General features: G+C 43.6%; 1 protein-coding gene across 10 annotated transcripts in view; it reads left to right on the plus strand.

The window, feature by feature from the left end:
* The window catches only part of magu (SPARC related modular calcium binding-like protein magu), a 275455-nt gene that overhangs the window by 136840 nt on the left and 125044 nt on the right, over positions 1-13571 (plus strand). For all 10 annotated transcript variants that reach the window (XM_069326577.1, XM_069326578.1, XM_069326576.1 and 7 more), the window contains 2 exons: positions 10389-10481; positions 12568-12786. In XM_069326577.1, the coding sequence (XP_069182678.1) occupies positions 10389-10481; positions 12568-12786 (312 nt within the window). The remainder of the gene's footprint in view (positions 1-10388; positions 10482-12567; positions 12787-13571) is intronic.

Consider the following 13571-nt stretch of genomic DNA (forward strand, 5'->3'; position numbering starts at 1 on the left):
GCACAACTCTCCTAAACACGAGAGTTAAGTATACAACTTTAGAACACTTTCCCACCAGGAGACTCGAACCCTAGCCAGCACAGAAGCCTTCCAGCAACTGGCATAACAGGTACGCCTTAACCCTCTGCACCACCGCTCAGACCCTTAAAAGAGATGGTAATTTCGGAGTATTTAAACACACCAAAGATCAACACCTCCCAAGAGCACCAGAGCAAGTGAGGGGTCATTTAGACGTTAATTTCATCAAGTCCCTGTTAATATGGGAAGACACAGTGTCTCTGCTTAAGGCACAACTCTCCTAAACACGAGAGTTAAGTATACAACTTTAGAACACTTTCCCACCAGGAGACTCGAACCCTAGCCAGCACAGAAGCCTTCCAGCAACTGGCATAACAGGTACGCCTTAACCCTCTGCACCACCGCTCAGACCCTTAAAAGAGATGGTAATTTCGGAGTATTTAAACACACCAAAGATCAACACCTCCCAAGAGCACCAGAGCAAGTGAGGGGTCATTTAGACGTTAATTTCATCAAGTCCCTGTTAATATGGGAAGACACAGTGTCTCTGCTTAAGGCACAACTCTCCTAAACACGAGAGTTAAGTATACAACTTTAGAACACTTTCCCACCAGGAGACTCGAACCCTAGCCAGCACAGAAGCCTTCCAGCAACTGGCATAACAGGTACGCCTTAACCCTCTGCACCACCGCTCAGACCCTTAAAAGAGATGGTAATTTCGGAGTATTTAAACACACCAAAGATCAACACCTCCCAAGAGCACCAGAGCAAGTGAGGGGTCATTTAGACGTTAATTTCATCAAGTCCCTGTTAATATGGGAAGACACAGTGTCTCTGCTTAAGGCACAACTCTCCTAAACACGAGAGTTAAGTATACAACTTTAGAACACTTTCCCACCAGGAGACTCGAACCCTAGCCAGCACAGAAGCCTTCCAGCAACTGGCATAACAGGTACGCCTTAACCCTCTGCACCACCGCTCAGACCCTTAAAAGAGATGGTAATTTCGGAGTATTTAAACACACCAAAGATCAACACCTCCCAAGAGCACCAGAGCAAGTGAGGGGTCATTTAGACGTTAATTTCATCAAGTCCCTGTTAATATGGGAAGACACAGTGTCTCTGCTTAAGGCACAACTCTCCTAAACACGAGAGTTAAGTATACAACTTTAGAACACTTTCCCACCAGGAGACTCGAACCCTAGCCAGCACAGAAGCCTTCCAGCAACTGGCATAACAGGTACGCCTTAACCCTCTGCACCACCGCTCAGACCCTTAAAAGAGATGGTAATTTCGGAGTATTTAAACACACCAAAGATCAACACCTCCCAAGAGCACCAGAGCAAGTGAGGGGTCATTTAGACGTTAATTTCATCAAGTCCCTGTTAATATGGGAAGACACAGTGTCTCTGCTTAAGGCACAACTCTCCTAAACACGAGAGTTAAGTATACAACTTTAGAACACTTTCCCACCAGGAGACTCGAACCCTAGCCAGCACAGAAGCCTTCCAGCAACTGGCATAACAGGTACGCCTTAACCCTCTGCACCACCGCTCAGACCCTTAAAAGAGATGGTAATTTCGGAGTATTTAAACACACCAAAGATCAACACCTCCCAAGAGCACCAGAGCAAGTGAGGGGTCATTTAGACGTTAATTTCATCAAGTCCCTGTTAATATGGGAAGACACAGTGTCTCTGCTTAAGGCACAACTCTCCTAAACCATGCCAGTTGTTATGAAGGCTATGTTGCTGTTATGCCAGTTGCTGGAAGGCTTCTGTGCTGGCTAGGGTTCGAGTCTCCTGGTGGGAAAGTGTTCTAAAGTTGTATACTTAACTCTCGTGTTTAGGAGAGTTGTGCCTTAAGCAGAGACACTGTGTCTTCCCATATTAACAGGGACTTGATGAAATTAACGTCTAAATGACCCCTCACTTGCTCTGGTGCTCTTGGGAGGTGTTGATCTTTGGTGTGTTTAAATACTCCGAAATTACCATCTCTTTTAAGGGTCTGAGCGGTGGTGCAGAGGGTTAAGGCGTACCTGTTATGCCAGTTGCTGGAAGGCTTCTGTGCTGGCTAGGGTTCGAGTCTCCTGGTGGGAAAGTGTTCTAAAGTTGTATACTTAACTCTCGTGTTTAGGAGAGTTGTGCCTCATATATATATATATATATATATATATATATATATATATATATATATATATATATATATATTGGTGTATACTGGCAGCAGGTTTTCTTTCAAACATGTTTCATTGAATATGACCGCATATTCTGTATTTATTATTTTCTGGTTTAGGGCTTCTATCCCTCTAACTATTTTCTTAGCATCAGGGCTTAATTGGAATAGGAGTTCTATTCCAATTAAGCCCTGATGCTAAGAAAATAGTTAGAGGGATAGAAGCCCTAAACCAGAAAATAATAAATACAGAATATGCGGTCATATTCAATGAAACATATATATATATATATATATATATATATATATATATATATATATATATATATATATATATATATATATATATTATATATATATTAATATATATATTATATATATAATATTTATAGATATATACAATAGTTGTTACATTCTTGTACAGCCACTAGTACGCGTAGCGTTTCGGGCAGGTCCCTGGAATACGACCGTATTCCTTTACTTTATAATTCCGTTACTTTATAATTTAATGCCACCGTATATAGCAACAGTAATACCAACCCTTCCTCCGAATACACAGTACGTTTTAATACTAAATATAATAAGTACATTCTTGACTGCATAGTACATAAATACACTTAATTGTGCTGTTACATTTACTTCCCCATATATTCTCCTCATTTTGAGTTAATACACTCAAAATTTTTTAGTTGAAATTTTCGTGTTTAATATACACAAATTTTAAATATAAATAATTTCGTTTTTAGTTTTATTAAACGATAGATATTTTATAAAAAAAAATGAAAATATCCTGAGTTTATAATTTATTGAAAGACTAGTTTTGTTTTATTAGCTTTATAAAATTTTAATATCAATATAGCTATAGATTAAGTACTAATTGTAATTAAGAAGCAATAAATGCTATTTCCATGCTTGTCCTCCTTAAACTGCCAAGGTTAGGTTAGGTCGTGGTTTTTCTATACAGTTTTTCAGGTAAACTCTAATATTCACAATATGTTGGTGCGATGCTGGCGATTAAGTGTATTTATGTACTATGTCGATAATCAGGATTGTCCTTATTACATTTAGTATTAAAACGTAATGTCTATTCGGAGGATGGGCTGGTATTAGTGGTAGTAGTAATAGCAGAACGGAAGTAGTGGTAATAATGTATTAATAGTTGTGGTAGTAACAGCAATAGAAGTTGTAGTAATGGCAGAAGCAGTAATGCTGTAGTAGTAGTAGAAATATCAGTATTAGTAGAAATATAAGTTGTAATAATAACAGTTGTTTGTATTAGTAGCAGTCGTAGTCATGGCAACGGTAGTAGCAGTAGCCTACTACTAATAATATAATACAAATTGCAACACTGTCAGTAGCTTTCAGAAAGTTGTTAGGCTATATACATGGTCACTGAACGACGGTTGTTTAACTGAGTATACTTATTTGTCTGTGTATACCCAAGTTTGTTAATAATAAAACCAAACCACAGCCACGAACAAACATTTTATGATTTGTATTAATCGTTGCGAAGTATTTCCACCGTATCCTGGTATGAATGCGTGTGTGTGTGTTTTTCTAGTGTGTGTTGCTTGTATTAGTGCTGTTTGTTGTTTTAGATTTAGCTACTCAGAACGAAATGTCCATGTAGGACGGGCAATAGTGAGCCCTTAAGTGTATTAGTGTTTGAGAGGATCTTATAAGTGGTAAGCAGTATACTCTTATTGCGAGGAATTTCTCCAGTTGGGTCAGGTGGATTGCCTGACCAAGGACGTATATCAGCGATTCAAATTATTATTATTATAAACTGTTGGTGAAGGAGGTAGCGTCCAGAGCTTCCCATTACTATAGCGTTGGAGCCTCATGGCCGTATCAATATACCGTGTTGTTTGGCCAGGATAAATAGCAAATCGCTGGATAATAGACAGAAAGGTTTTGGACGAAGAAGCTTTTAAGTTGGTGTGTGTGTGTGTGTGTGTGTGTGTGTGTGTGTGTGTGTGTGTGTGTGTGTGTGTGTGTGTGTGTGTGTTGGCAGCGGTGAGTGAATGAAACAAAGGCAGCAGTGTTGGGTTGAACGCCACACACTCGCCTTCTCAAGTCGTGTCGGCCCTTTTCTCCCGATGACCATATTTTTATAGTTCGCGCCAGTGTTTACACAGGATCCTGGAGGCAGACGCGGCTGGCGTATTAGTTTGATAATGCTTGTGATATAAAACGACCACTGAGAAGGGAAACTCAAAGAAATAAATTTGTGTTAGCGTTAAGACTTCATCAGGCTAGAGGAAGCAGGGAGGGGAGGGGAGGGGGGTGGTGTTTATACCAGCTGTGAAGAAAACAAATAATGTTTTAAAAACATTTTTAGCCTGTTAGCTAGGCTGGCAGCTTTACCTTGCAGCTAATGAAGGAGGGTGTTGGGTGGCAGGAAGACGGGCCAGCCTCCCTCACTCTCAAGCGACGAGGGATGGAAACCTGACCCGCGGGCCGCCGCCGCCACCACCACCACCACAACAACAATTCAACGCCTAGTATTTTTAGTTTCTCCCCCCCCCCCCCCCCAGCTCACCCATATTCCTCCCCGGACTTAGCGGCCGGTTTGCTATACCAGCTGCTGACCGGATATATGTCCTTCTCACCCTTAGAAAGAAAGACAGGGGGGAAAAAAACAGAAGCGCCGCATAGGATGTATAACTTAGATTTTTGAGAGGCGGTCAGCGAGGGGGAGGCGAAGGCCATCTTGGTTGGGCCTGGTGGGCGAGGCTTATCGCCAACAATAAATCATTCCACATCTCTTGCGCGGGACACTTGCTTGTCTCCGGGAAAATATACATGTGTGTCTTAATTTTTATTTAAGGCCGAAGCTCAGAGTCGTTACGCTTTATTATGTTGAAACAAATCTCAAAATCTCTAGTATTCAATATAAGATATTGCATTATTTTATATATTGTAATTATAATTACAGTATATTGTAATTATAATTACAGTATATTGTAATTATAATTACAGTATATTGTAATTATATATTACTATTGTATAGTAATTATATTATTGCAGTACTTATAATACAATATATAATGGATTTTTTACCTGTGGGAAATTGAAATGTGTACTCGCCTATTTATGCTTGCAGGGATTGAGCTCTGGCTCTTTGGTCCAGCCGCTCAACTGTCACTCAACCGATGTACATATTCCTGAGCCTATTAGGCTCTATCATATTTGAAACTGTATACGGAGTCTGCCTCCACCACATCACTTCCTAATGCATTCCATTTGTTAACTATGACACTAAAAAAATGTGTGTGTAATTACCTAAGTGTAGTTACAGGATGAGAGCTCCGCTCGTGGTGTCCCATCGAAATTTCCAGTGCTTTTTGTGGTATAACGCTTTGAAACTAATGACGGTTTTGGCTTCCACCACTTTCTTACTTACCTTTTGTGTGTGTGTGGATATTTGAAACGCCTGTGATACCCCTGGAATTGTTAAATTATTTACAATTTTACCCGGAGGGGTGAGTTTATTGGGCACCACCACTCATCCTGTGAATGGACATACCGCCATAGCAGCATGTATGATCATACTTTATAGGATCAATTCTATAGTATGATTGCCGAGTTCCTTGTCCGAGACTTGGAAAACAGCATGTTTAACACCCCCCCCCCCTCCAATAGGACGAAAACCCGCTGGGTTGTTCGTTCTATCCTTCATAACGCCTAATTAAGCTTTATAATTTATTCCTAACTAAACTTCATTCAATACAAATGTCAAATATTTACAAGCAACTTCACCGGTAGATCATGCGAATGTAATATATGAAGTTAGGTATTGTATACATAATTACATTGATGGATAATTACATAATTGATGAATAATTTCATAATTGATGAATAATTTTATAATTAATTGATGAATAATTTTATAATTAATTGATGAATAATTACATAAGAATCAAGGTAACTGCAGGAGACCAATTAGCCTATATGAGGCAGCTCCTATTTATATCCACCCAAACTCATTCATATGTGTATGTTTAACCTACACTTGAAACAATCAAGGGATCTTACGTCTATTATGTTACCCGATAAATGGTTCCACATACTGACAACCCTGTTACCGAACCAGTATTTACCCAGGTCTTTCCTGAATCTAAACTTATTTAATTTGTATCCATTGTTTCGTGTTCTATTATGTGTTGATATATTTAATACCTTATTATTACCCCCTTTGTTGTGCCCATTCATCCGCTCAATCAGGTCACTCTTAACTCTTCGCTTTTATAGAGAATGCAAATTCAGCTTTTTCAATCTATATGAAAGAGTTCTAATTTGTGGGATTAATTTTGTCATCTTACCCTGGACGCGTTCTAGTGAATTTGTCCGTTCTATGGTATGGTGACCAAAACTGAACCGCATAATTTTAATGGGGCCTAACATGAGCAAGATATAGCAGAAACAATCCCTTGATTGTTTCAAGCGTAGGTTAGACATATAGATGAATGAGTTTGGGTGGATGTAAATAGGAGTTGCCGCGTGTGGGTCAATAGACCGTCTGCACTTACCATGATTCTCGTGTAATTATGAAGAATAACACCAGGTGCTTTATTGCTAACGCATCTAGAAATAAATCCAAATGTATTCAATGGCAATGGGTGATGTATAAGTGTATCAGCGTGGTCTCTTGTGTACGTCTGGTCTCCTGATACGTGCAGTATGTTTGGTCTTCCGATACGTGCAGTATGTTTGGTCTTCCGATACGTGCAGTATGTTTGGTCTCCCGATGTGTGTTAGATGAGGCAGCATTTGTTATCATAGATAAGGCAGCGTGTTAGAGAAGCCTAGCACTATCTAAGAGTGGAGCCCTTGTCCTCGCCTAGGAAGCTGTAGTGTTTGTCAATAATTGCGCCTCAGGAACCTTCGTTCTAGTGTAGAGTTTAGCCTAGTTGCTGCTAATATTATACGGGTGTAAGGCGTCAATATCAGATTTACTCTGTTTTTTTTACATAATCTATCGGGTGCTATTTTCGATACAATTTGTGGTGTTTTATTCAGTGGTGGGGGATGGGCTGGGAACCTCCGGAGGGTTATTAAGGCAACTCTAAGCTTAGTTTACTGAATAATTTATGATTATTGTAGACTAAAGTATACTGTGTATGTACACCGTTAAGCTCAACACATGTCTGTCGGTGTCCGGTGTCACACCGATGGAGTGAGGGACTGAGTTGCGTATTTATATTTAATCGGTATAAAACATTTAAACTAACATTTAACATATTTACATTCGTTAATGAGACCAATAATTACTAAGCAGCAATGAGGGCAATTATTGCCGTATTAATTTACAAACAGAAATCCGGATATCGAAATGTTTGATCAAGTTAAGGTAATCCAAAATCTTGGATGATGGTTTCAACATGGCTGATGATTCTTCATAAACGCGTTCCATTGTTTTTGGCTGAACTCACTTGCCGCATATATTAAACACTCAGTAATCATAATTAAGTGTGGCAGCAGAGGTTAGAGTTAATAGAACTAACTCAAAAACAAAAGGATTAGATTAAGAGTAGACCTTCCGCCGTAGATCAGCCAATCAGGGGTGGCGGCGGAGGGAAGACACGCACAAGCCCCGCCCACAATAAAACAAATGAAGCAGAGATATATCTGTTCTCCCCCCCCCCCCCTCCCTCCCTCTTTCCCGCCAGTCTTAAACATGATTACTGCGCGAGGCTTCGTATATATATCCATCAAGTGGCTTCCTCCTACCCGAGCACCGCAGGGCAGCGTGAGGCATGCTGCACACCGGCTGCTCCTCCACCACCACCTGCTTCCCCCCACACACACTCACAAGGGAATTTTTGTGTACGAGAAATTGCTCGGCCACGACCCTCCAGGAGACAGAAACTGTTCTGTGGAACTCCCCCTCTCCCTCGCCAACCCCTCCTCCGCCAATGCCTCATTAGACTGCCTTATACTTGTAAATGATTACCAAATACTTCTAATTCTTTGGCTGTTAGTATCTTGATAGATTTAAATGGTTCAGGATTGACAATTTTGGTTCTGTCATTTAACATTGATTTGTAGAAATATATTCAAAATACTTCCAAAGAGTGAGGAGGTATCTTGGTAGAGTAAGTTTATACATTTTTTTAAATTTTGTTTTAATGTTCATAGTATTGGATTAGAGCAAATATAATAAATTGTCCAGCAAACTTGACAGCTCTGGAAACCGCGCTGGAATATACAAGACGAGTTCCACCGCTTTAACCACTGTTTTCAGACCTGTCAGACCTACGGACGATGTTAAGCTGGCACAGCATTAAAGCAGCACTCGAGTGCACAGTTTAGGTAACGAGTGAAGGCGTTGGGGGTAAGGTTGGCGAGAGGAGCTGGAGGCGCGGCAGTGGAGCAATAGGCTATATAAACCCAAGCCGTCTGTACTGGGGAGTGGCGGGAATGTGCAGGGTTTGGTCTCTAATCCTAATGTAACCCCCCCACTTTGTCAGCACATTGTTAATAACGCAGTTCTCTTAGTGCAACCCAACTGACGCCCAAATGACAGGCAGTCAGTGATGGCATGGTTGTTAGCGGTAATTATAGACCAGACCCTTTAATGTATGCGTGTGTGTGTAGCCTGAGCCTTTGACATGTATTTCCTAGTGCAGACGGCAGGGTGGAGTGGGGCCCCCCAGGCAGGAACACTGTACCTCCATGTGGGTACCATAAGAGTGCCAGTCTTGGTTGTTGTCTGGCCAGGTGTCGACGGGCGACCCTTCCTTCCTTCGTCTTCACCGGACACGTCACGCAAAATGTTAAATATTTTTATTGTAAATACCATTGGCGGCATTTTGGGGCCTTCGTCTATGGCTGTACACCTTGACCGCTCTTGCTCTCGCTGGCCAGCAATTGGTACAGAAGTCCCTTAGTCACGCCCCATCACAGTTGATGAGTTGCTTTCTGTGGCTACAGGTGTAGAAGGGCGTAGCCCTTACTGGAGTCCCCTTAGACTCGATCATCTACCCCTTAGACTCGACCACCTTCCGTTATCTTTGGGCTATTAAACACTGAATGTGGATATAAACCATATTTTAATTTTTTTTTATTGTGTTCAACCATCAAATGGAATGACGATTATTTTACAGTAATTTAAAATAATTTAGAATAGTTTCTTGCAATGAAAGGTAACAATTATTTTTCGAATTGCAAATCTTGACGCTTTTACAGCCAAATCTGCCACTAAAGTGTACTTTTGATTGCAACATTTAATATTTGGTTTAGACAGCGTAGCTACTATGTCTACCCTCAGTGTCCAGTATGACTTGGAGTCCTTTGCTCTCAGTGTAGGTAGATCGGGCAGCGTCACTCATCCTGTGAGTGAACATACTGCCAGTATGAGCAGTATACTTCCCCTAATAGCCATAAAACCCAGTGGTCTCTATATCCTCCAACCAGTAAGTCATCAGACGGGGCCCGAGAGACAGGAGCAGCAAGTGTGAGTGTGTCACGGTAGAGGCCACACAGCAACGATCGAGGGCCCTCGAGTGTGAGCCACAGGTCCTATCACGGTTCCTTCACGCCTCGCGGGGCCAGTCCCGCTCGAGGGCGAGTCCCAGGTCCCGCTCGAGTGAGTGTTTCTGTACTGGGGGCCCCTGTGTGAGCTTTTTATCATGCTTGTTTCCGCAATGGTGCTCGTGGACCGACTAACTTGTGGGTGGTGGTGTTGCTCTACAGGTTCCCCTCCACCCTCTCACTCTCACTCTCCCTCTCTCTCTCTCTCTTTCTCCGGCAGGTAAGTGCTCTGGTGTTTTTTCACAGGCATGCTTTCTCATGTACCGTGTTCACCACTTGCAGAACTGGTGTTCACTGTTCCATACATGTTCACGTAGTTTCACTTCTTGCTGAAAATGTTCACAAGTAAAAAAAATATATATAAATATTAGTTAATTGTAATATATATATATTTAGTATTATCAGTATCTGTCATATATATATATATATATATATATATATATATATATATATATATATATATATATATATATATATATATATATAATATGTAATATGCATGTAACTCAAGCGACCTAACCATTGGTCCACAACACTCTTAATCCCAGCCCCCCCTGCACCCCCCCTTCCCACACTACCCCCTCCCTTTCCCACCCACACCTTCCCCCCCCCCCCCTACACACCCACACCAAATAACCGGAGTTCTTGACCTCGCCACTAGAGAAGTGCAGCGGCCGGACCAGGAGGACCTTCATCTTAAACATGAGTCAAAACTTACTGAAGGAGTTTAAGAGAGAGAGAAACGTCAGAGGAGGTAAGCATTGCCCCCCCAACACCCCCCACCCCCCCTACCCCTAGCTGGGTATGTTCTCTCCCCCCCTCTACCCATCTCCTTCCAGCTGGTTCAGGAAGTTAATTGGTCTCCCAGGTGGTTCATTAGGTTCTTATGTGGTTTCGTGAGGTTATCATGTGGTTTCGTGAGGTTCTCAGGTGGTTCATGAGGTTCTCAGGTGGTTCGTGAGGTTCTCAGGTGGTTCGTGAGGTTCTCAGGTGGTTCGTGAGGTTCTCAGGTGGTTCATGAGGTTCTCAGGTGGTTCGTGAGGTTCTCAGGTGGTTCGTGAGGTTCTCAGGTGGTTCGTGAGGTTCTCAGGTGGTTCGTGAGGTTCTCAGGTGGTTCGTGAGGTTCTCAGGTGGTTCAGATGGTTCGTGGGGTTCTCAGGGGGTTCGTGGGGTTCTCAGGTGGTTCGTGGGGTTCTCAGGTGGTTCATGAGGTTCGCAGATGGTTCGTGGGGTTCTCAGGGGGTTCGTGGGGTTCTCAGGTGGTTCGTGGGGTTCTCAGGTGGTTCGTGAGTTGTCAGGTCGTTCATGGGGTTCTCAGGTGGTTCATGAGGTCCTCAGGTGGTTCGTGAGGTTCTCAGGTGGTTCGTGAGGTCCTCAGACGGTTCGTGAGGTTCTCAGGTGGTTCGTGAGGTCCTCAGGTGGTTCGTGAGGTCCTCAGATGGTTCGTGAGGTCCTCAGGTGGTTCGTGGGGTTCTCAGGTGGTTCGTGAGGTTCTCAGGTGGTTCGTGAGGTCCTCAGACGGTTCGTGAGGTTCTCAGGTGGTTCGTGAGGTCCTCAGGTGGTTCGTGAGGTCCTCAGATGGTTCGTGAGGTCCTCAGACGGTTCGTGAGGTTCTCAGGTGGTTCGTGAGGTCCTCAGGTGGTTCGTGAGGTCCTCAGATGGTTCGTGAGGTCCTCAGACGGTTCGTGAGGTTCTCAGGTGGTTCGTGAGGTCCTCAGATGATTCGTGAGGTCCTCAGGTGGTTCGTGAGGTCCTCAGGTGGTTCATGATGTTCTCAGGTGGTTCGTGAGGTTCTCAGGGGGTTCATGTGGTTCTCAGGTGGTTCGTGAGGTTCTCAGGTGGTTCGTGAGGTCCTCAGGTGGTTCGTGAGGTCCTCATGTGGTTCGTGAGGTCCTCAGATGGTTCGTGAGGTCCTCAGACGGTTCGTGAGGTTCTCAGGTGGTTCGTGAGGTCCTCAGATGGTTCGTGAGGTCCTCAGGTGGTTCGTGAGGTTCTCAGGGGGTTCATGTGGTTCTCAGGTGGTTCGTGAGGTTCTCAGGTGGTTCGTGAGGTCCTCAGATGGTTCGTGAGGTCCTCAGACGGTTCGTGAGGTTCTCAGGTGGTTCGTGAGGTTCTCAGGTGGTTCGTGAGGTTCTCAGGTGGTTCATGATATCTTCTGGAAGCTCCTACAATCATCTGGTTCACGAATCTTGTGAACCACTTTTGTTCATGAAGAACTTTTGTTCACCCCAGATGGTTCAGTATAATCTGTAGTGGTTCTATTGCTCTAGTGGTTCAAGTGGTTCTGAAAGCTGAATGGTTCAGAACTGTGAATAGGGCACCAGCGTATTTATTGCTTGATTAATTTTAATTTGTTTATAATCAGTTATATTTTTGTAATATTTAAACGTCATCTTTTATACATTTGTATCATATATATTTGTCAAAATTTGAATTTGAAAATCTTTGGAGATAAAAACAAACAAAATAATTTTTTCTTTCGATTGAAATTGAAGTTGGGATAGTGTCTGTATTCCTCGAGAGGTCGTGTAACGATCGTTTGCTTGCAGACGATGAGTTACAGGAACGAGGCTTGAAACCTACGAGTAGTAACCCCCCTGCCCCAGCCCCCCCACACACACACACCAGAAGAGGAGATGACGATGATGTTTCTGTCCGTTCTGGATCTCTATCAGAGTCGACAATCGACTTTGAAAAGGGTCCAGGATGGACCGAAACGTCGATGTCGTTACGTCATCTTCTGGTGTGTGTGTGTGAGGTGGTTAGGGGGGGGGGGGTAGTTTCCGGGTAGTTTGTTTGCTGAACAAGTGTGTACACCTGCTGCCCCTTCCCGCCCTCAGCCGTGTCCGAGGAGAGGCTGCTGAGGAAGGCCGTCAAGTGGAAGTTCAGCGGCCTGGACACCAACGGCGACAAGCAACTCAAGCGGCGGGAATATCGAAACATCAAGAAGACTGTGAAGAAGTTCATCAAACCCAAGAAGTGCGCCGGCAAGTTCCCTCGTCTGTGTGACTCTGACGACGACAACGCCATCTCCCTCAACGAGTGGATCGCCTGTTTCTGTAAGTATCCACGCCTCTTCCCTGTGTTCCTACCACGTGTGTACAATGTTACGCTCGAGGGCTGTACTCTGGTCCGGTCCGGTCTGGTCGAGGGGGGAGTCTATGGGTGTTGACTGTGGCCGCGGGAGAGGACCGGACTGTCCAACAACTCTTGATATCACGGGAGATGTTGGTCGAAGGTGTTGGCTTACCTTGTTAAGGGTGTGAAGTCTACCAGATGCTGTGAGGCTTCTTTTTTTGGTGTGTGTGTGTAACGCCATCTTGTGAGTCAAGGTAGAGTTATGTGTGGCTGCCAGCGTCTCTTTCAGCATACTGGTATTGGTCTACACACACACACACATAACACACACACACACACTCAAGCTTAGACAATTAAGCTGGTGTATCTGGAGGAGTCCTAAGGTGGGTCAGAGAGTACCTCTCGGGAAGGAAGCAGAGAGTCACAGGGAGAGCAGAGACAGAGTGGAGAGCGGTTACGAGAGAAGTACCACAAGGGTCGCTTCTGAGGCCCATCCTGTCTTTACAATGTTTGCAAATGATGCCAAAGTGACAAGTCAGGATAAATAGATTATGAAGCAATGCAAACAGATTTGGACACACTCCAGAAGTGGTCTGAAACATGGCTGCACGAGTTTAACCTAGCCACGTGCAGAGTTCTCATGATCTACATCACAGCCAGAGCTGCATGCGTGGTACACGGGCTTGGTGTCAGGGGGGGAGCCTGGGGGGTCCCTAGGGGGGCCCCTAGAGGATTAAGGCGAATTGCAGGTTGCAGTACTTTTGCA

Source organism: Procambarus clarkii, chromosome 18 (genome assembly GCF_040958095.1).
Source record: "Procambarus clarkii isolate CNS0578487 chromosome 18, FALCON_Pclarkii_2.0, whole genome shotgun sequence".
Taxonomy (NCBI): Eukaryota; Metazoa; Arthropoda; class Malacostraca; order Decapoda; family Cambaridae; genus Procambarus; species Procambarus clarkii.